Source organism: Oryza brachyantha, chromosome 11 (assembly GCF_000231095.2).
Source record: "Oryza brachyantha chromosome 11, ObraRS2, whole genome shotgun sequence".
In the NCBI taxonomy this organism is placed as follows: Eukaryota; Viridiplantae; Streptophyta; class Magnoliopsida; order Poales; family Poaceae; genus Oryza; species Oryza brachyantha.
In genome coordinates this window covers 5,035,419-5,059,361 of record NC_023173.2, presented here as the reverse complement: position 1 = coordinate 5,059,361, position 23,943 = coordinate 5,035,419, and the positions used below count along the sequence as shown (strand labels likewise).

At 37.1% G+C, this 23,943-nt stretch overlaps 2 protein-coding genes across 2 annotated transcripts; both read left to right on the top strand.

Moving 5' to 3' along the window:
- Positions 1-306: 306 nt before the first annotated feature.
- LOC102708187 (putative disease resistance protein RGA4) lies at positions 307-4,502 on the top strand. The gene is made up of 2 exons (XM_015842342.1): positions 307-394; positions 1,091-4,502. The coding sequence occupies exon 2, from the start codon at positions 1,212-1,214 to the stop codon at positions 4,179-4,181; it is 2,970 nt and encodes a 989-aa protein (XP_015697828.1). The 5' UTR covers positions 307-394; positions 1,091-1,211; the 3' UTR covers positions 4,182-4,502.
- Positions 4,503-8,306: 3,804 nt separating this feature from the next.
- LOC102707904 (putative pentatricopeptide repeat-containing protein At3g08820) lies at positions 8,307-10,520 on the top strand. Its single transcript, XM_006662787.3, has one exon. The coding sequence runs from the start codon at positions 8,310-8,312 to the stop codon at positions 10,254-10,256; it is 1,947 nt and encodes a 648-aa protein (XP_006662850.1). The 5' UTR covers positions 8,307-8,309; the 3' UTR covers positions 10,257-10,520.
- The last annotated feature ends 13,423 nt before the right edge of the window (positions 10,521-23,943 follow it).

The following is a 23,943-nucleotide window of genomic DNA, read 5'->3' as shown; positions in this document are numbered from 1 at the left end:
GGAGTACTGCTAGTGCTATTTGCTTTAAACAAACGGGTCTAAGTCAAACATTACTGCTTACTCCGATCTGTAAAAAAACCAATTTTTTGGTTTTTGTGTTTAACGTTTGACCATTCGTCTTATTTAAATATTTTTTAGAAAATTAAAAACATTTAATAAGATAAAAATATCAATCGTAAAATTTTTTTAATAAGATAAAGAGTTAAAAATTATAGATAAAAAGTGAAAAATTAGTTTATTTTGAAACGGAGGGAGTAACAGAATCTTGAAGAAGAAAAGCGAGTGGTTGGAGTATGTAAGCAGGCAGGGAGATGCATCGTTCGTGCAAGCTTGGGGGTTCGCGCGCGACAGGGGAACCGGAGAGTACATGATTCATTTCTCCTCCGATTCAAAGGTCAGATTCCGTTTCTTACATCTTCACCTGCTTCTTTTAATCAGTGAATCGATCCGCATTTCATCTGGTGTTCGCATTTTTCTTTTTGTTTATTTGGGTCCGTCCCAGCATCATTTCCCCCATTTAATCCTTTTCTTTTCCCCAAATTGTCAAGAACCCTTCTTGACTGCGGTAGGCGATAGCCAGCCATGTGCTTAGCAGGATTCCTCTTCTGTTGGATATTCTTAGTTTTGATTCAGTTCAGAGATAGCTGTGATCCAGTTCTACGTGGATGTTTATTTTTCTGTTTTGACTCTTGAAGTGAGCAATATCGGGAGCTTTCCAGATCTATCTATCTATATATATACTCTTCAGATTATACGTTGGATTCTGAAAGATAAAAAAAAAAGAAAAGAGTGAGTTCAATGCATGGTGCGGGGCTAATTTTGATTTTATTCATCAGGTAAAAGGAACACTATTAATTAGGGAATAGTCAATAATATCAGTGAAAATTTGTTTTAAATCATGTTGGGAGGGGCTGGTGCAATTAAACTAGGATAATACCGGTGTTATATTGTGTTCATCCTTTTCCCAAAGTGATAAACGAATACAATATAGATGCAAGTCAGCAAGTATGCAAAATAAAGTTGATTTGTTTTTGTAGATAGAAATAGCATGCTTCAGTAATTTAACTAATGCTTTGTTTCGATATTTCAGAGCTGTAATTACCTGTGCCTTTTTATACTGGGTACAACGCAGTTACTGAACCAGGAAATTGATAAGCACTGTAAATTAACATCGTACGGGCAGGATATTTACTTGTTGACAAGTTTGCTTGATGGCAACCATATTGGATTCTTTTGTTGGATTTTGCATAAAGAAGGTACACGACATTGTTATGGAAGAGGCAATATCGATTCTAGGAGTTGATGAAGAACTTGAAGAACTGCATAGGAGGATGAAACAAATACAGTGTTTTCTTCATGATGCAGAACAGAGGAAGATAGAAGAACAGGCTATCAACAATTGGCTTGGTGAGCTGAAAGATGCTATCTATGATGCGGATGATATTATTGACATGGCCAAATTTGAAGGCAGTAAGCTTCTAGCGAATCAACCTTTACCTTCTCGACTGCAAATAAAATCTATCTTTTGCTGTGATCATTCAGTTTTGTCTTGCATTCACAATGTTCAGACTCGTCGCAAGATTGCGCTCCGTATTAGAAGGGTAAACCATAAACTTCAGAAGATATCAATTGATAGGACATTTTTAACACTGGAGAATGTAAAGGCTACATACAGAGTTGTTGCAGCAAGTAAGAGACATACATCCCATCTTGTTGAACCCAACCTTGTGGGGAAGGAGATTAAATATGCTACTTCAAGATTGGTGGAACTAGTACTTGCACACAAGGAAGATAAGGCATACAAGCTTGCAATAGTTGGAACAGGTGGAGTTGGAAAGACAACACTAGCGCAAAGCATGTACAACGATCGAAGAGTAAAGGGCAATTTTAGCAAACAGGCATGGTTGTGTGTTTCTCAAGATTATTCTGAAGTTAATCTTTTGAAAGAATTGCTTCGAAATATAGGAGTACATGAAAGGCAAGGTGAAACTGTTGGAGAGCTCCAAAGCAAGCTTGCTTCTGCCGTTAAAGATGAAAGCTTTTTTATTGTATTGGATGATGTATGGCAGTCAGAGGTATGGTTAAATGTGGTAAGAACTCCATTTCATTCTGCTGCTAAAACAACAATTTTAGTGACAACTCGAGATGAATTAGTTGCGGGGAAAATCGGAGCAGACCATCTCCATCGGGTTGACATGATGTCAACAGATGTTGGATGGGAGCTACTTTGGAAGAGTATGAACATAAAAGAAGAGAAAGAAGTGGAAACCCTGAAATCCATGGGAATCAAGATTGTCAAAAAATGTGGTGGTCTTCCACTTGCGATCAAGGTTATTGCTAGTGTTCTAGCAACCAAGGAGAAAATTGAGAACGCATGGGAAAAAGTTCTAGGAAGCAGTGCATGGTCTATGAGCAAGCTTCCAGCTGAACTTAGAGGTGCCTTGTACTTGAGTTATGATGATCTACCGCACAATCTAAAGCAGTGTTTCCTTTATTGTGCTCTATATGTGGAAGGTCTGATGATGCATCGTGCTGATCTTGTGCGGTTTTGGGTTGCTGAAGGCTTTGTCGAAGAGCAAGAAGGCGAGTTACTGGAAGATACAGCAGAAGAGTACTACCATGAGTTGATTTATAGGAACCTTCTTGAACCAGATCCTTTTTATTTCGATCACTACAGGTGCAAGATGCATGATCTCTTGAGGTGTCTTGCTCAACATTTATCAAGAGAAGAGTGTTATTTTGATCAACTACCTTTAGAGACTACTACTTGGTCCAAACTGAGACGCATTTCCGTTGTCAACAAAACGGATATCGTATCTAGCATGGTTGAAGGTCACTACAAAGTAAGGACTTTGCATTTTTGCATGTCACCAAAAATAGATAGTGTTGTTTACATGAGATTTCCACATCTTCGAGTTTTGGACTTGACTGGCTCACTTGTACAAAGAATTCCAGATAGCATCAGCAGCTTGATCCATCTACGTTTGCTTGATCTTGATGCTACTGATATATCTTGTCTTCCAGAGTCCATCGGTTCTCTCATAAACCTTCAAATATTGAACCTGCAAAGGTGCTATGCATTGCATAGTCTTCCAATGGCAATTATCAAGCTGTGCAATTTAAGACGCCTTGGTCTTGATGATACACCGATAAATCAGGTGCCAACAGGAATAAGTAGGTTGTCATTGCTTAATGATCTACAAGGATTCCCTGTTGGTCATAGCTTTGTTAGCGCTAGAATGCAAGATGGGTGGAACTTGGAAGAGCTAGGTCATCTTTTGAAAATGAAGAGACTTGACATGATAAAACTGGAAAATGCCATTCCTTGTGGTACATCATCATTGCTACTAGACATGAAACACCTCAAATTCTTAAATCTACGCTGCACTACACACACAAAAGAGTCATATACTGAGGAGGATATTAACAATGTTGAGAATGTTTTTGAGGAACTAAACCCTCCATGCAACCTAGAAGATCTTAGTATTGCTGGATCCTTTGGTCAAAGGTATCCAACTTGGATCGGTGCCAATTTATCTTCGCTAAAAATCCTGCGACTCATAGATTGCACATCTTGGGCACATCTTCCAGCGGTTGGTCAGTTGCCTAACTTGAAGTGTCTAAAGATCATGGGGGCATCTTCTGTAGCAAAGATTGGACCTGAACTTCTTTATGACAAGACAGCTAATCCCTGGTTCTTGGAGGCAATAGCCTTTCCTAGGCTTGAATGGTTAGTCATATCAAATATGCCCAATTGGGAGGAGTGGTCATTCACTGAAGAAATAGAAGCTTCAGATGGAATGAGTTGTACTGAAAACAACAGAATGCCTCTGCAAGTGATGCCTCTTTTGCAGAAATTGGAACTTGGAGACTGTCCAAAGCTTAGAGCTCTTCCTCTGCAGCTAGAACAGGCTACTAGCTTGAAATGCCTCCACATAGAAGGGGCTCATGTTTTGAAGGTGGTTGAAGACCTTACTTCCCTTTCTGATTCCCTTTTACTCAACAAGTGTGAAGGTTTGGAAAGCTTGTCAAATCTTCCTCAAGTTAGAACTTTGTATGTATCTGACTGCCCTGCTTTAAGGCAGACCGAGAAGTTGGAGCATCTTCAACAATTGTGGCTATCAAAGGATTTGCAGATGGAATCTCCTCTGTGGTTATCGTTACTTAAACAACGACATTAAAAACTCCATGGCGAGGAATTAGATCTTTACACATGGTGATGTACAGATGACCCGTTAGATCAAACTTACTATCTTCTCTTGATTACATTCTTTTTGCTGACTTTCTTCTTCACATTTTTTTGTCACATAAATTTTCCACCTCATGTATTTGAACATATTTTGTATATTCCTAAGAAACATGTTTTAGATCATGTCTTTCTTAGTATTGTCCTAGAACAGTGGTTATCATTCCCTCAAGAAAACACTGAAACAGGGTGATCCTGTAATATTCATGTTACGAGCCATCCAATCTGTAATGCAGAGAATGTGATATATAGCCTTTCTCATGAACTACATTATCTAAAAAAAATACTGTGTACTCCCTTTATTTCAGGTTATAAGACTTTCTAATTTTACCTAAATTCATCCATGACTCAATGTATATGTTTATATCTAGATTTATTAGCACACATGAATCTAGGCAAGGCTAGTAGATCTTATAACCTGAAACGGAGAGTATTTATTTTTGGTTTGCCAGGTAGTGGACCGGTAACAATAATGTAAAGTTGGAAGCACTTCTATCAGACCAAAATCCATTCCAAATATTCTGCTATGAATACTGTATTATTTTGTGGTCTGAAAAGGATCGAGGAACTAGAGAACAGGATGAATGGAGCCTACTATATTCAGCAAACAGAAAGTACTTAAAGAGAAGTACTGCTCACATGATAATGTGGACGAAAAATCGAAGGTGAGAGAAAAAGCTGCTCCTCAGCAAAAGGCATACAAGCTCTAAGAGGGAGGGGGAAAGAAAGAGACCAATGAAGTGAGAGCAAACAAAAGGCAATGTGTTTTGTATACTATCTTCTACTAGTAATTAATGAGTAGATAGATGATGGGGATATACTTCCTCTGTATATCTTATGCAACTTCTTTTCTATAATTTATTTCATGTGTCACCCTCATCTTTTTTTTATGTTTATATTTATAAATCAAAATTTGAACTTTCAACCATAAATCTAGCGTTGATTTTAGAGTTTTTTCACCGAAGTTTATTTTCTAGCCTTGGATTTTAGTTCCCTAAGAATACATATATAAAATTTTTATTTAAAAATTATTTTTCATTTACGAATATATCGTTTGGTTTTTCTATGAAACACCCAGACAATCACCCCCTGTATGTATATGTTAACGCAAGATTTTGGCAAATTGGACGTTATGGATTAAAACATGGTTGAAGACCGAATTAGATAAGAAGGCTCGAATCGGCTGGGGATAGGAGACTGAATGCAAAAGGATTGCAACCGATAGTGTCCAAATCGGACGAGGATAGGAGTCCGATTGGGCCCAAAACCTAGAGATATGTTCGGTGTTTAACCGTGAGTCCGTGTAAATTAATTAGGAGTTATCTCAAAGTTTGTTTAGAGTTCTGTTATGTAATTAGAGTCCGAATAATATAAAGTTAGTTGGTAGCGAATTCTTATCCGGTTAGTTATTTTCCAGGGCTGTAAATAGGAGTGCCTGGGGTCCTTGTAAGATATCTCCAGATCAATTCAATTTGGCGCATCGCCTTAAATCTTCGACTTGCTTGAGCTTTCGGCGCGGGGTTTGTCAGCTTCGCAATGTAAGTTCAAGTTTGTCAAAACCCATCGATCGACTAAGACAGAACTGTCTCGATTAAATCCAATCTTCTGCTTGGTTGATCGACGGGCTGAGTTATGCTATTATTTTAATCTGTTCTAGCTTAAGGTAGTGGTAGTTCTCGATCAAATCCTCATAAGTTCCTATGTTCGATCTAGTTGCAAGAGTTTAGTTGGCCTGATTCTGTCTCGGTTCAGTCCGATTAATCGGGCTTGCTAAGTTCATGCCATTAGATTGGGATGGGGGCTTGCGAGGGTTTATTGCTGGGGTTTTAGCCAGTATTATCTTAAGTAGTCTGTCGATTGGTTGGTTAAACTTGTCGATCCTCACGTTTCTAGCGTTGTATTATGTTAAACTGCATACTGCCTTGGTTAGGTCTGATCGATGTATATTCGATGTAATTTATCTATAGAAATATGTCTGATCGGCTGAGTTTAGTAGATCGGTTGGTGGTTTACGCTGATTTGCTATCGCATTATTCGTATGCTATAATATTTATCTGATGTTATACGTAGTCATGTTTAGATCTGTACTGTCTCGATTGAGTTCGATCTTCTAGGTCTGGATTGGGCACGCATGCTGCCGAGTGTTATTGTTTTACACGAATAATTAGTATAGCATTCCAGTTTACTGTACAAATTCTATGTTTAGTCTTATGTCAGCTAACAATTTAGCGGATGATAAATGTTGGAGCGGTCCAATCGGCCGGTTAATCTTAATACTGTCTCGGTCGAGTCCGATCTTTTAAGATTAATTTGCTGGTTGGCTTATCTAGTATTTGTCCTACTTATGACTTAGCCGATTAAGACATATTTATAACTGTTATCACGAAATTCCTGTAAAGCCAATCGTCTAGTCTATCGGCTAGGGTCCTGGATCGGTATCGGCTATCTAGCCGATAGCGATTTCGGGGTTAACTGTTTTCCATGCTATGTCTTGTCAGTTATATGATCAAACTGATTGACACGTCCGGTATTTCTAAGAATTAGGTCCTGCACTAGAATGGTCTAAGATTGATTCACAGACCTACGTGTGTGACCGTTGTTATTTTCAGCGTTAACAGTATAGCACTCGTCTGAAACAAGTAGGTTATCCAACGGTGCACTTGGCTGAGAATGGGGAAACAGTTTTTAGCACATGGGTGTACCTACACCCGTGTGCTTGCATACCATATAAATAGTCATAAAAATATGAAAAAATTTGACAAAATAGATTAATATGATTTATATCACTCCACAAATATGCAAGTTTAAATTTAACTTCTACAAGTTGTAGCAAAAAAAAACTGAAACTAAATATACGCTTATTCATAATTGTTTTTGTTATTTTTGTTACAACTTGTAGAAGTTGAATTTAAACTTGCATGTTGGTAGAGTGATATAACTCATATTAAACTATCTTGTTAAATTTTTTCATATTTTTTTATAACTATTTATATGGCATACATGCAACAGGTGTACATACACCCGTGTGCTAAAAAATTGCTTCCGCTCAGAATGTCCAAATAACTTGTGCCCAGCAGCCTTGTCCCCATCGATTCCAGTTCATACTTGTACAACAAAATGAAGCCAATCAGAAAATTGAGCTTGCCGTCGCCAGTTTAGCGAGCGTGCCGTGCTTACCTAGAAAAAAGAGAGAGAGAGAGAGATTAGCTCGGCAATTAGCCAAAACGAAGCCCCATTAGAGCGAGAGATATCTAAAATTGATGTTAATAACTTAATTTTAGGAATTAAATTAGAAAATATATCTCAAACATGTTACTAAGTTTATTCCTAATATTTATACATGGCTAAAATTAATTCAATTTGTATCCTAAATATACGGCAAAAGTATGTGTTTCTAATACAAGTTATTCATTTTTAAATTTCTGTTTCTGAAGTGTGTAATTTTTATGTTTAATATTTTTAGATAAACTTTGTATAATTTTTTGGAAAGTAAAATATTAGCGTTCTCTTTCGAGATACTCTGTGTATGTTGCTTGGTCGACTGCTTGGATCGAAAAAATGGATATTGTGCCATATTTAAATAGTGGTTTCGTTATAATGCTATTCCGAAAACACGTTTCTTTAAAATGTCGTACTGAGTGAGTGCTTCCAGCCACTTTGCCATTTTTTCAGTTTTTGAGTTTTTCAAATATTTTGGCTTATCAGCCGGGTGATGTGACGAAAATGCCCTTGGTTCTAGTTGAATGAAACGTGTCCCCAGGTGTCGTGCCGCCCCTGTGCCCCCGTGCTCAGTCGTTGTCCTAGGAGGAAGAAGACGTCGGCTGAGATGACGACCAACATGTTTCATTCAACTGGAACTAGGGATATTTTTATCATATCATGTGACTGATAAGCCAAAAAATTTAAAAAACTCAAAAAACCAAAAAAAATAATAAAGGGGCTAAAGCACTCCCTCAATATGGCATTTTAAAAAAACGAATTTTTAACGTGGCATTCTAACGAAACGGCTGTTTAAACTTAAACGTGTCACAATGTCTATTTTCTCGCTGGGATCGGGTTCTTTATGTCGGCCGATGCCATCGGGCGGCTGCTCCTCGCCGGCGCCAACTCCGGCAACCGCCTCCCTCCTCTCACCGTCAAGCTCCTCCACGCGCGCCTCCTTCGCCTCGACCTCCTCGCCGGTCTCTCCCCGCTCCTCCTCCGCGCCCTCTCCTCCTCCTCCCTGCACCTCCACGCGCTCCGCCTCCACACCCACCTCCCGCCTCCCTCCCATCGCCTCACCTTCCCGCTCGCCCTCAACGCGGCCTCCCGCCTCCCGGGCCCCCTCCACCTCCACGCCGGCGAACAGCTGCACGCGCGCTCCCTCAAGCTCCCCTCCCACGCCACCCCGCACGTGCTCACCTCCCTCCTCAGCCTCTACGCGCGATGCGGCCTCCCGCGCCGCGCCCGGAGGGTGTTCGACGAAATGGCGCGCCCCACCACCGTGTCCTGGACGGCGCTCATCACCGCCTACATGGACGCCGGGGACCTCGACGAGGCCGTCCGCGTCGCGAGGAGCGCTCTCGCGAGCGGTATGAGGCCGGACAGCTTCACGGCCGTGCGTGTCCTGACCGCGTGCGCTCGCGTCGCGGACTTGGTCACCGGGGAGACGGCCTGGAGGGCTGCCGAGCAGGCGGGGTTCGCGCAGAACGTGTTCGTGGCCACTGCAGCGGTAGATTTGTATATCAAGTGCGGGGAGATAGCGAAGGCGAGGGATGTGTTTGACAAGATGCAGGAGAAGGATGCAGTGGCCTGGAGCACCATGGTTGGGGGATATGCTTCCAATGGCCATCCGCGAGAAGCTCTAGATCTCTTCCTTGCAATGCAAGCACAGGGAGTGAGGCCAGATTGCTACACAATAGCTGGAGCACTATCCGCGTGCACAAGGTTAGGGGCGTTGCACCTGGGACGGCAGACGATCAAGATGGTAGACTGGAACGAGTTCCTTGACAATCCAGTGCTGGGGACTGCCTTGATTGATATATATGCCAAGTGTGGGAGCACAGCCGAGGCATGGGCATTGTTCCAGCAAATGAGGAAGAAGGACATTATTGTTTGGAATGCCATGATATTAGGGCTTGGCATGACTGGCCATGAAAAAATTGCATTTGCTCTTGTTGGTCAGATGGAGAAGTCCGGTGTGAAATTGAATGACAGTACTTTCATTGGCTTGCTCTGCAGCTGTACACACACTGGTCTAGTTCAAGATGGGCGGCGGTATTTCCATAACATGACTAGGTTATACCACATCAGCCCTAGGATTGAGCATTACGGTTGTATGGTCGATCTTCTCAGTCGCACTGGTTTGCTGCAGGAGGCTCGCCAGCTTATTGATGACATGCCAATGCAAGCAAATGCTGTCGTATGGGGTGCACTTCTTGGTGGCTGCAAAATTCACCGAAATACAGAGCTCGCTGAATATGTATTGAAGCAGCTCATCCAGCTAGAGCCCTGGAATTCTGGGAACTATGTCATGCTGTCCAACATATACTCTAACAGAGGGAGATGGGAGGACGCTGCGAAGATTAGATTGGACATGAAGGTGAAAGGGGTTGAAAAGATTCCTGCATACAGCTGGGTTGAGTTTGATGGTAAGGTCCATGAGTTCCGTGCGGGAGACAAGTCGCATCCCCTTTCAGATCAGATTTATAAAAAGCTCGATGAATTAGGCTTGGAAATGAAAACCATGGGTTATGAACCAACAACTGAAGTGGTGATGTTTGATGTTGAAGATGAAGAAAAGGAGCACACACTACTTCATCATAGTGAGAAACTCGCCATTGCATTTAAACTTCTCGTCACTGGACCAGGAGAGACCATTAGGGTGACCAAGAACCTCAGAGTTTGCAGTGACTGCCACACTGCTATTAAACTTATATCGAGGATAACTCATCGAGAGATCATTGTCCGTGATAACAACCGATTTCACTGTTTTAGAGATGGTTCTTGCTCTTGCAATGACTATTGGTAGAACTGGAAGCAACTCCTTGGTCGATAGAAGAAGAGTATAAACCAGATGATATTGTATTTAGAACCTCTTCTATGCTTCAATCCTTGTGAATTGCACGATTTAAAGCACAAATAAGGGATGTACTGCAGCTAAATATCCCTTTAAGTGCTTCACGATTTTTTTAATTCAATTATTTCAGCATAAAGAAATCTATTTTTTTTCCAACCAAAACACACACATGTAGAATAAGCTATTTCTTTCCCATTCAAATGATCTGTGTCAATATTTTCCTGGTCCTTCTGGTGCTTCTTTTTTAGGTGTGTTATTTTTATTTTTTCTGTTTTGTTTTTCTCCTGTATATTGTTGCATGTTAGGGAAATTGGCTAGATAACCGAGAAGCAAATTTGACGTAGAAAACCCTTACGGGAAAAACCACGGACGTCAACCGACAATAATCACTATGAGGTGTGATTACAATGCAGGGGAATACACTGGGCCGTCGCGCCCTTCTCTAGTACTTGTTTTGATCGCGTGACCATCAGGTAATGCGTGAACAAGTGGGCAATACAGGCCAAAGTGACATTCATTTTTACTCTATTCACTATTCAGCATTGGTCTGTGCAATACAGGCCAAAGTGATCCGTTTTTATTGCATGCACCTGTTGTTCAGTGAACATTGGGCTCTACCAGGTCGTTGAAGCATTCAGCTAAGATGGACTTGGATGAGGACACTGACTTGAATCGAATTTTATATGTGGAAGGGCAAACACCATCAGCTTCCAAAGGTAAACTCACAATCGTGGCTTTCTTTGCTCCCTGTTATTGATGATGCCTACTGAGAAGGTTAGCTAGCTTTACATTTCTATCGTTCTTGTTTGGTCCAAAAATAATAAAATTGTTGCAGATGCTGAGGTCTCGGTGATAAATCCACTACAAAAGTTCAATTTCACCAATCAATGTTTAGGAGGAAGAAGTTTGACTTGAACAATGAACCAGCTGAATAAGATATCCAAAATCATGTTTTGCCAAATGCAGATGGTGGACTCGCTCTAAGTTGGAATACTTCTTTGCTGTTGGCATGCAAAAAAAAAAAGAAAATGAATATTGAATTCTTATGTTCACTGAACAACAGGTGAATCAGAAGTATGCTGATGATAACGGAATGTCAAATAACACTTCGTCCAGAGAGCGTACAAATGATACACGGAAGAGAATATATGATGCTTTGTTATCATACAGTGCTGATGGGAAGCTTCACAAAAGACATAGAGTAGTTGCAGAATCATTCAGTTGGAGTGAGAACAGTGCAGCGTATTTGCACCCTCCTCTTTTCACTCGTGCCTATGCTTATTAGCGAAATTTAATTTTCTAATTTTAAATTTAAAGTTGATTTTATGCTTTTTCATGGTGGTTTAAGAACACGTATATAAAAATTTTATTCATAAACTAATTTTATTTTATAAATATGACATTTCACTTTTTCATTAAAAAGGCCAAACGATGGTTACTTTGGAAACATGGAGCAATTCGTGGAAAATGTGAAAGGGCACGGTCCCCCTCCTCGTTCTGAGCAGCCCAGTAGGCACCGGCCCAATACCCCTCCCCAGTTCGCTTCTTCTCCCACGCGGCCCAGTACGGCCCGTTAGAGCGTGCATGTTCTCGAAGCGGCCCAAAATATATAGGCCCATAAGGAGTCATATGGGCCGTATGGAGCTATAAGGACTTTTTTATGAGAAAATTCGTTAGGGTATCTCAATGTATATAGGCTGAGTATTTCGTATAGATGGGACCTACTTAGGTGGTCTTTCTACTTTAGTAGATTTTCTAAATGCACTTAAACACTTTGAAGCCTGTGCACTTTGTTGTTAACTTTTTTTTCTTTGTGTTCTCCGGAAATTTCCTAGAAATGTTTTTCCAAAAATATATCTACTCAAATTTTGGGTATACTTTTTCCAAAAGTATACTTTTTCCAAAAGTATATAATTAATCAATGAAAAATTTTCATGTTGCAAAGTGCCCTGAGAGGACCAGCAACATTTTGGTGGCGATCATTTGGCTTTTGAGAGAAAAGGAAAAATGATATATTTACAAACACAATAATTTATGGATAAAAATTTTATATACATGTTCTTACTTATTTAAAAGAAAAGGTTAAAAAACAAACTATGAGAAAAGAAACCCTAAAATCAATTTTAAATTTAGAGTTAAAAAATTCAATTTTGGAAGAAACCAAAAGATTAGGCTGTTTGCTGAAAGCAGGATAAGAGAGAAATTCTTCCTTACAGCAGCGTTTGTCCCCAGTCAATTGATTTAGCTGAAGATCGATCGACAAAGAGGTTGGCCCATTAAATAAACATCAACAAGCTGATTAATTATATATACCCTCGTCTGAACCTGATCAGCCTCTGTTCTTAGCACAAGTTTGTCAGATCGACTTGACCCACGTACGCATCGATTGACACGATCTTCTGGGCTGCATCACGATGCAGGCCTGATTAATTTGTGTCATGCATGCCATTGTGCCAGTTTTTATTACGATATCGATAATAATTGAGGTTGATCCAGTATTATCCTGTCTGCTGTCAGCGCCCAGCTGCAGGCTCCTGTTGATCACAGCAATGCAGGATTCAAAGCATGTGTGAATGCCATTTCAAAAAAAAATTATTTGTTTAAATTACAACGTACATTGTTTGAACTAAATATCAATCAATTCTTATCATCTCCTGCTCGATCATAAGAGTAAAGCACTAGGGTGTAGGGACTTGTGGTTTGACATTTATCTTTTTAAAAAAAATAAACAGTGGGTCAGGGTCATCTGACTGATTATAAATATATTAATAACTAGAAAGTAACTAGTGCCCTATAGAGCTATTAGCTAATTGCCATGTATGAGATCTAGCTTGTATTAGGCTTTTGTATGATATTAAATTGGATATATCTAATAAGGTATACACTATATTTCTTGATAGTCATTTTTATTTTTACGGCCAAAGAGTTGTGACTTAGAACAATTATTATCTCTGTATAACAAAGACTTTATTTCTAGCTGTACAACTGGTAATTGCTTTTTTATGATTTTATATAATTAATATTATAATTAAGCAGTTTTTGAAGCTGAAATCTATATAGTTTTAAATATGTTAGTGGTCAACTTTACAGGGGCGGAGCTTGGGCTGAATAATTAGAGGGGGCAGGACCAATTAAGGGGCTGCTCACTAAAATAATCAAAATTGCATAAACTACAAACAATAATTCTTAATTATTCGGGGATCTTTCTTTTAGCTTTTCAGATTTTCCTGATTACCTGGTCTTGTGATAGCTATAGGAGGATATAGATAACTAAACTAACTACTACGTCTTTTGTCCGAAAATAATTATATCTTTACCAATTTTATTCATCCCACAAAAAATTTATTTTTAGAATAGTCATTGTATTATAGTTTGAGAAAATGAGGGACAAGTTTATTAGAATTTGAGAAAGTAATGGATAAGTTTGTTGGAGTTTGACGAAGTGGAGCAAATGTTCATTGGAGTTATAAAAAGCAAAGGGCATTTTAGTCTTTTTGTTGTATATTGGTATACGTGAGAGAGAGAAAAAATGAAGTTTTTTCTTGGACAGATGTGGTGCATATGTTTTAAAATATAATCATTTACAAATTATTTAGTATGGGTTAATATTAATAGGAAAAGGTTATGATGTCCCTTAATATGTATGAGAGGTAAGTGTGGATAAAATAAGAAGAATTTTAAATAAGAGGTGATCAATGAAATAAATAGCACTCTAAGTAGTGCCAAAAATACTTATTTATGGTATAAGATATAAATCATAAAAATACGTACATTTGGAACGGATGGAGTCCCCACTGAAATTTGGTTTAGAAAGGTCCGACGACAAACTTTTTTATATATACAATTTTATACAGAAAACATATCGTTTGCTATGTTGAAAATCGTGTCGTCCAATATCAATCATGAAAAAAGAACGTGACCAACCTCTGTTCCTCCGCCCCTAAATAAACTTTATGAAGTTTGACGGTAGAGATCGTCCAGGTGTCAAGTATTTTCTCCGTATTTTATTATATGATCTATGTTTAACCATTCGTTTTATTCAGAATTTATATTTAAATATGCAAAATTATAAAACATACTTAATTCCTATAATAATTAAATCATATTATAACAAAATAATTATAATTATATAATTTTTTAGATAAGACAAAAGGTCAAACGTGAATCTAAAAGTCAACGGCGTCATATAAAAATATATGGAGGGAGTAAAAAAAAGCAGTAACTGAGATTTTCAAAGTGAATTAACCTTTGCTTTATATTTAAAATTTTCATCGAACGAGAGGGTCAAGGTCTCATTTTTTGTTATCGAGAATATATATGACTTTGAGATACAGATTTACTAATTTTTTTTTGTCATTGGATACACAAAAAAAAGAAGGAAGAAGAAAAATACATTGGTCGGTGCGGTGGTTACTCACTTTGTTACAGAAAAAAGGTAGCACGATCTGATAACTAGATTTGGTAGCATAGTACGTTTTCTGCAGAAATAGAGAATGTTGGTGGCACTACTCCATCAGTCATGAGTACAATGAGAAAAAGAAAAAAAAAGAAAAACTAGGTGAGCACGTGTGCTATATATATTGTTGCTCTTTGTTTTTTTATATGCTTCAGCGTGCTGCGCTTCTTTGGCTCTTTCAATGTAGTCCAGGAGCTTTTGTCGTGTGGCTGTACATGCATATTATATGGTGACTTTTTTTAAGTAAATTTCACACAGGTTTTGGATATTCATAACACAAAATCCTAGTTTCTATAATTTGTTTCAAGAAGCCCAAGGTTTCGGGCCAAAATGTTTAATCCCTGTCTTTTTGTTTCTCTTTATGCCTACAAGCTAAAATGTGAACTTTCAACCTTAAATTTGGGATTAGTTTTGAGGTTTTTGACCGAAATTTATTTTTCAACATTGGTTTTTAGATTGCTAATAATACTTATATAAAGGTTCTATTCATAAATTATTTTTCGTTTGTAAATATGTCGTTTGACTTTTTTCATTAAAAAACAAACAATTACCACATTTAATGTAAATATTCATGAATTCTTTTATTTCACCGTGAGAAAACAGTATTGCCAAACAATGATAGCATTATGTGAACAAATTACATATTTATGAATACACACACTAGAGATTGAATATACCAAATCCTATACCGTCTAATGTATTTCCTTTCTGACTCCCCCAGTCTAAGATGAAAAAGAATAAGATGCAAACCTCAATAATAGCATTATGTGAAAAAATTACAATGATCCATACTAAATGTAATCGGTAATGAATGATTGAAGAAAAAAAATGATCCGTGCGTCAATCTACTTAAAAAAAATACAACACATTAGTTGTTATATATTTATTATGTATAAGTATAATATATCCAAACGGATGATTTAAGTATGAATATGGGATTTGATAATGCATGCATTTTCCTCCCAAACATGAAAAATGGTTGGCATAAGGATGGGTTGTCAGTTTTATTCAGTTATATTGTTATGCCGATTTTTCGAAAAACAATTGTGGTTCTTTCGTTTTAAGTTGTTTGCACTGGTAGTCAGCAACTGTATAGAAAAATTGCCATCCTGTAGTGTATGCAGATAATTCTTGAGTTTCTATTTTCACTAGAATTCTTATTTTGAACATTTAAACTGAACCAAGATGCTAAAATGATATGCAGGTACATGATTGGACAATTTTGGTACATCGGTTTTGAGTTTGATTGCTTTAAATGTAGTAGAACGTTTCCAAAGCTAAGTTTACATGGCCAACATTTTAAAATAAAGTTAACTTGTGCACACATGAATCCAAATTTAATATGTGGAATGCTAAGAATAAAAAGTCAGTGCCCCTAGCTATCAATTGACTAAGGCCCTGTTTAGTTCCAAAAATTTTCACCCAAAAACATCATATCAAATCTTTAGACATCTAAATAGAGTATTAAATATAAATAAATCGAAAAACTAATTGTATAGTTATGTGAGAAATAGTGAGACGAATCTTTTGAGCCTAATTAGTACATGATTAGGCATAAGTGCTACAGTAACCTGCATGCACTAATGACAGATTAATTAGGCTCAAAAGATTCGTCTCATGGTTTTTATGCCAGCCATGAAATTTATTTTTTTATTCTTGTCCGAAAACCCTTTCGACATCCGGTCAAACGTCTAATATGACACGTAAAAATTTTTATTTCATGAAGTAAACACCCCCTAAACCAGTGCGTATAATGCTAGCATGTATGTATGCGTGCAGGACCTCTTTTATTCGATCCGTCTTTTCGGTTTTGCTTATGTCAAAATTTAAATTTTTAACCTTAAATTTAAGAGTTAATTTTTAGGGTTTTAATAGAAGTTTATTTTTAGCCTTGCTTTTAGATCGCTAAAGAATACATATATAAAGTATTTATTTATAAATTATTTTTTATTTGTAAATATGCCGTTAAGAAAGCCAAACAATCACCCCTAAGTCATATTATTGGCTAAAGAATTTTAGAAACAATTATAAATTAAGATTACCGTTTTATCAATTACGATGTAGCCATTTTTCTATTTCAACCAGATAGCCAAAATTCGAATCTGTGTTGGTCTTGTAATCTTGCATTCCGCTGACATCAATTCTTCATGGACTTCGTATCATACACATTCATAAGATTATGTTTAAAACATACAAATTTTCATGAGTTGCCAAAATTTTTGTCCTCAACAAATTATTTCCGATCCATAATATTGACTTTATTTCTAAATGAATTAATAAGCTTAACAACGGTAAGGATGGACATAAGTAAGTGTAATATATGGCTAGCTCTAGTTTAAGTAAATAAACTATCTAACTAAAGCTAATTATAGATTACTCACGGCTTAACACACATTTATCCTAACAGTGAGCAGTATGAGAAAAACAATAAGATTGTTTAGTTCCAAAATCTTGACAAAAGTGCTTCCTTGATATGTGTGGAGAGCTGGATAAGGAATCCCAACCTATGGCAGTGATAAGCATAGAGATAAAAGCAAAAGAAATGGTTGCAGCTATGCTCAGACTTAGGTTTATCTCTTTATATATCTCTCTCACAAACATATATTGAGCCGGATGACAGCGAACAAGTACATTTTGGCTAACACAAGGTGTGTTGTTTGGTTGATTCCTGTGCCCTTCTTGACATGTGTGCAAATGCGCTCAAATTAATTATTGGCTAGCGCCAACGATAATTGTGTGTTGGAAAAAAAGACATTAATTGTTCGTCACACCATCCGTTATGATTTGACTTAAAATCTATCCCAAATTTATGACCGAGTTATACGGGGTCGATTAGTCTAATCAGCGCACGTAAAAAAACATTAGCATATTATTAATTAAGTATTAATTCTTACAAACTTAAAAATTGGAATAATCTGATTTTTTTACAACTTTTATATAATTTTTTCTTAAAAAATACATAGTTTAGCACTTTAGGAAGCGTGTGCGTACGGAAAAAAAGAAAAAGTGTCCAACAGGTCATTGGGAACGAGGCCATAGTATTCCACCGATCATTTGTTATTTGAGTTTATGCAACCTCTCACTCTCGAATGCCCTTTTACTCCTAACCATCTCTCGCTTTATTAATGGATGACATCGTATTGATTTTTCTACTCTCGTAGATAATCTTCTCTTTTAAAGTGAGGATTTGTTTTGTGACAGCCGGAGTACTTTTACTTCTGAAACTAAGCCTAATCACTTCAATTAACACAGAAATTTTGATAGACTTTGAAATTTGTCTCACCATTTGATGCAATTTCGCCCCTTCTCGCCTTCTAGTTCAAGAGGCCATTACACAAGCTCGATCCACATCTCCACCTAATTTGAAGCTGGAAAGTTTGTTACAGTGATACAGCAAAGCTGTAGTCATTTACTGGATCTCCAAATGCTCAAATAATGTCTAACACTAACTAATGATATGACAGACAAGGAACCATTTATCTCCGATCTGTTTTTAACATAGTTGTTGTTATGTTAGTTATCCTAATAAAACGACCTAAACAAGATGGCCAATTTACTTGTGTACTGTCATACCTGTTTGATAAAGGCTTATCTATTGTAACAGCCTAAGTTTTTTGTATAAGCCAAAATCATAATTAAATAACAGATAAAGAAATTATTTTTTTAACTCAAGAGTTAACTAAGTGAAACTAAATTTTTTAATTAATCGGACCCAAAAACTACAGATAGTTTATTGATTAACAAGATGTACCGTTGAAATGTTGTATCCGTTGTGTCAAAATTGATTAACAAGATGTACCGTGGAAATTACAGACCAAACAAATTAAAGTTTTAATGATTAAGTCATCTAAAATTTAACTAAATTCTAGTGATATATTTTTTCTTTCTTTTTCCTTCGCCTTGGCCTTTCCTTTCTTTTGTTGGGCTGAAGTCGGCATTCACATGCGTGAGCCAAGCCCAAGCCGCCGCCATGGCCTCCCTACGCAACTGGCCGTGCCCTCCTGATCATGGCCGAGCTCTCCCTCCCTTCCTTTTATCATTTGTACAATTTCTTATTCCGTACTATCTACATTCCTTTTAATTAGTTTTCAATGTTTATTGGAATTCCTCGTCCCCACCGGACTTCCAGATCTATCTTTCCCTGCACTACAGAGGCAAGCCAGGGGGGACTGTTCACGCCCTCGTCTCAGCCGCCGCTGCCCCTCCCACGCACGCACTGCCCTAGATGCCCCCCTGCTGCATTCTTGCGCGTCACTGATTGCCACCACTGCTGGTCGCTGTTGGGCAGCTGTTGCCGCTCGGCCATGCCTCCGGTTGCTGTCGTGCTGCCGCTGTGCCCACCGCAGCCCTGCCACTGGCTGTGCACGTGGTCGAAGCTCTAGTCGTTGCCGCTAAACCCTAGCATGATCATTACTAGATTAGTAGATTCATTGTATGAATTCTCTATTCTTATGTGCGAAATGGTCGTTCCTGCAGCAAAGCCACGAGTCGTGGCTGCTGTTGTTTTTGCGCTTGTCCATTTCATGACTGCAAAGCCATGAGTCATGGCTGCTGTTGTTTTTGCGCTTGCCCATTTCATGACTTGTGTGACAAATTAGTATTCACTATGCAAATATGTGATTCGTGCATGTTCCTGATTTTGTTCATATGAACCCCTGTTTGCTGCGAGGTTCAGTACTATTCATGCGAGCCGTTAACAGGCTATCGTGCGAATTCGGTATTCGTGCGCAAGTCAGTAACATGTTTTGTGGACAGTCATGTTATGCCTTTGCAAGCCATTTTACCATCGTCATTGAGATCCGTACAGCAGCAGCCATTAACTTGATGGCATTGAGATTGCATATGATAGGCAATGATATTGCTTGTTACAAGGCTAAGTAACTACGAGCATGGCTATTAGAATAGATTAAGATGTTTACATTGCAATAGATGTACACTTTCCCCATACTCTGTGACTTTCCCAACAAATGAGCCTACTCCCCATGTAAGAGACTTGTCATGGTAAAGCATTTCAACAACCTTGCATCCGCAGTACATGCACCATGAATTTTAGCCCTCATGCACTTTAGGTGTACACTAATTATGTAACTGAGATGAGTTGTGAAGTTTCTAATAGGGAAATATACACACCAAGTTCAGTGTTAAATTAATTTCAAGTTATTTCAGATTACACACCGGACAGTTAGCCACTAGATAGACTTCCTGCCTATCGTCACACCTAAATGAATCCACCATAGCTTTGGTACAACCTTTACGCTTTTCTTTGTTAGGTCTATTTCCACCATTTTACCAAGTTTTTTCAATGAAGTGATGAAGTAGTACTAATTGAAACTAAGCTTCTTAAATCATGTCTAATAGTATCAAACTTCCTTTAAAGGATTGTTGTGTACAACAAATTAATACTCCCTTTGATTTTTTTCGATTGACATAGTTGACTTTTGGATTTACATTTGACCCTTCGTCTTATTCAAAATTTGTCTAAATATGCAAAATGACAAGTCATACTTAAGGTTACTTTAGTAATAAATCAAATCATAACAAAATGATCAATAATTATGTAATATTTTTAAATAAGACGAAAGATCAAAGGTAGATCTAAAAATCAATGACATCAATTAAAAAATGAGAAGGAGTAGGATCTCGATAGTACATATTATAACCGCATTTTATCAAAAACCTACCGGATTAATTTTAAGATAATGGTTTTGCCTATTAGAACATATTTTTCATGGCATATCTTGTTCTTTCATTAATACCCTTTTTTTTTCAAGTGCTCATGAATTTGCTTGTTTGCTTTTCTGACACATATTAGTACTATTTAAACACAATGGGTATTTACAGGATCACTACAATCATACATACTTAATCTGACAAAAAGTGATGGGTCTAGATATTTCTTAGAGCCTCGTGCAAAACAAATGTTAACTAGCCATGGACATGACTAAACTTAGGTAGCAAAGCATGTACACTGAACTACGAAATGGGTCAACAAACCTAAGCAGTTGTCCCTGGGTCTATTGGTTACTAACTTGCTGTAAACGCATACAAATAACATATTGGCATAACTGCATGCAATATATGCTTGACTACATTGTTGGAGATATGTGCATCAAGTTCAAATTGCATGATGTGTTTACACTATATTAATTTGCTTATTCGTGAAAGTGCACCTAGGGCCCTATTTTGTATTTTGGTGACCGATGACAATTAACTAAGAAGGACTAACGCTTATTAAAAGTTATTGTAAGATTTGTTCATTCAAGAATGTATATGTGCAAAGATATGGCGCATGTTCATGATGACTCAAGAGGAAACGACTATTGAGATGGTATAAATAGTTTTTATCTTGATTTTGAGTCATAGGAAAAGTCATACTATTAAAAGGGATGTCACTCTAAAACCTAGAGAAAACTAGCAATATACCCGTGCTAACGCTATATCCTAATTTAATAATATAAATAAGATATTATAAATTCATTTTAATGCAATCACATATATACCAAACATTCGAATTTGTTTGTCTATCAAGTATTTGTTAATTTGATTATTTAAATAAAATCTAACAAAATAGCAGCAAACCATTAGTTAATGGTGACTATTATAGTTTTGCATAATTAATTATAGGTTGGACCATGTTTCAAGTTTTAATAGTAGTTGTAGAACTTGCAATCCCATCTTTATATGCTAATTTCAGAAACAATGCAACAATAAATTGATACACTAATTTCAGAATCACTACAATATCAAGTTCACATATTTTAACTAAATAATTTATTCACATTATCTGATATTAACATAAAATTTAAACTTTATAAATCTAAATTTAATGAAAATCACTTTATACAAACATAGTTGCATGACATATAACTTTCCATCTTCCTATAATAAATGAAATTTTGTTGATAATCTATATATCAAAATGACACCACAACTGTGCAACTCTCATGTCTAAATTTATTACGAGTTTAAACATGAATTTCTTCGTATCTTCTTATATTACATGAAAAGATATTTAAATCAAATAATCAGTGATCACATAATTCATAACAAATGTTAATTAGATGAGTTCTTTGTAGTTCTAAACATTATATGAGATTCTTTATAAGTTGTGTTTCTACTTTGTTATTATCAATAGGTGCACATATCATTTTACGATTTAAAAAATGTGCTACATTGATGTATCATTTGACATATGAAGAAATTTACTTATTTCACACAAAACATGGCCCTAACAAAATATTTCTAGAACACTAGATACCAATTTCTATTTTACCAAAGATTTATATTTGATATTATTGTTAGTGATTTGAGTATTTGGGTGTCCAATAATAGTGTTCTAGAGGCTCGATCGATCTTATGTTTATCGCAATTGTGGTATAGTGTTGATCACAAACTTCATTATATTGGTATCATTATTGGTGTTCTAACGGTGTGATTAAAAATTGTCATTGATCTTTGAGTCTAAAGATATACATTACATATTTGCCGATATTTATGATTAGAAAATATATATTTATCTTTATATAAAGTCTAACATATAGAAAATATTTCTAATTGGAAAAATAACTTCTGACATATATAAACTTTATAATTGGTAAGATAACTTCTAATTTAGAAAGTGACTGATATATGAAAAGTCTATGCTTTAAGTGGTGTGTGTGATTTGTTCCTTTTATATCAAACTAAAATCTGGTTTTTCTCTGTTCAACTGAATTTCTGATGTGTAGCAACGGATATTCTGATATGAACCAAAATCGTTCTGTTGGGTTTTGTTGGAAAAATAACATAAATTCTGTTAGGTTCTAATGAAAGTTTTGTTATAGTCCTTGATCATTGGTTCTTGATATATGGATTAGCATAATACAGATTCCATCAGTGCTCGTCGAAATTTCTGTTATGATTCAAAATGGTTCTATTGAGAAAATTAAGGGAGTTTCCTTTAGGCGTTAACGGAAGTTTCGTTGATGACTTAAGTGTTTGATTTTGATTTTATTGGAAAAATTAATGGAATTTCTATTAGTTCACTGGTCCAATCAATTTTGGTTATGTTGGAAAATTAACGGAAGTTCTGTTATGGTGCAATGGAGATTCCATTATGTATTTTGTTTTTTGGTCTAGTGTTTGGAGTTGTGAAGACTCAAGATTCCGTTGGATGCTAATGGAATGTCCATTAAAAGGAATGTTAGTTCCCAATCGATTGTTTTGGGCAAAATTTGCTACAGGCATCGAAAAAACGTGTAATTAGCCGGTAGACACCGGAAGATCACAATTTTGCTGTAGGGGACCACAACAATGTGGTAATTAGCTGGTAAACACTCTGATTATTATTTTATTAATTTCGGAGTCAAAAATTTTAAAAGTAACGAGATTGCCCTCGGTGGTCGGTTCGCCGTCACCCTCGCCGCAGCTAGGTCGCTGCTACCGCTGTCTGCTCAGTTGCCCTGTAGGCTAGGGTCCGGGTGTGGTGCGGCCTCGAGACCGACTGGGTCTGGTTCGACCGAATCCAGTTGGCATAACGGGTTGTCCACCGAGAGTAATCTCATCATTTTTACTCCGAAATTAATAAATTAATGGGCATAGTGTCTATCAGCTAATTACCATATTTTAGTGGTGCCCTACAGCAAAATCGTGATCTTTCGATGTCCACCGGCTAATTATACGTTTTTCGATGCCCTGTAGCAAATTTTGCCATTGTTTTTTAGGGGTGTTATAAATAGCCTTCACCTACCCCGGGACAAAAGTTGTTGGTGCTATTGAATAATCTCAAGTATAGTGCTTGAATTCTCTCTCATCACTTTTGAAGCATTGTTCCAAGAACTTTTCACTCATGTTTCGATCTTTTGAATCTTGTATGAGTGAATGTTGGTTCTTGAAGGTGTTGGTGCTTGTGCGTCCTTGCATTATTTCTTGAGAACTAGTCTTTCTTCATCGTTGTGCATCTTTTACGTTTGTAGGTTGAGGACTCCTAGATGTTTGAGTGTCACTTCCATGCAACTGACTAATAGATACTACTTGTAGAAGGAGTAGTGCATTTGTGCAGCCTCTAGGTGATAGGGTTGAAAGAGATCCCCTCAAGGATTCAAACTTTGGGAAAAAGATCTCTTGTATCCTCATAGTGATATTTCTCCTCTCTCTCTATCTTCTTGCCTAGCTTTTATGGCTGTCATGTAACTAGCCATTGAA

What these genes read in the sequence shown, in the direction of transcription:
- LOC102708187 (XM_015842342.1), top strand. Translation starts at nt 1,212, where the DNA reads ATGGCAACCATATTGGATTCTTTTGTTGGATTTTGCATAAAGAAGGTA.
- LOC102707904 (XM_006662787.3), top strand. Translation starts at nt 8,310, where the DNA reads ATGTCGGCCGATGCCATCGGGCGGCTGCTCCTCGCCGGCGCCAACTCC.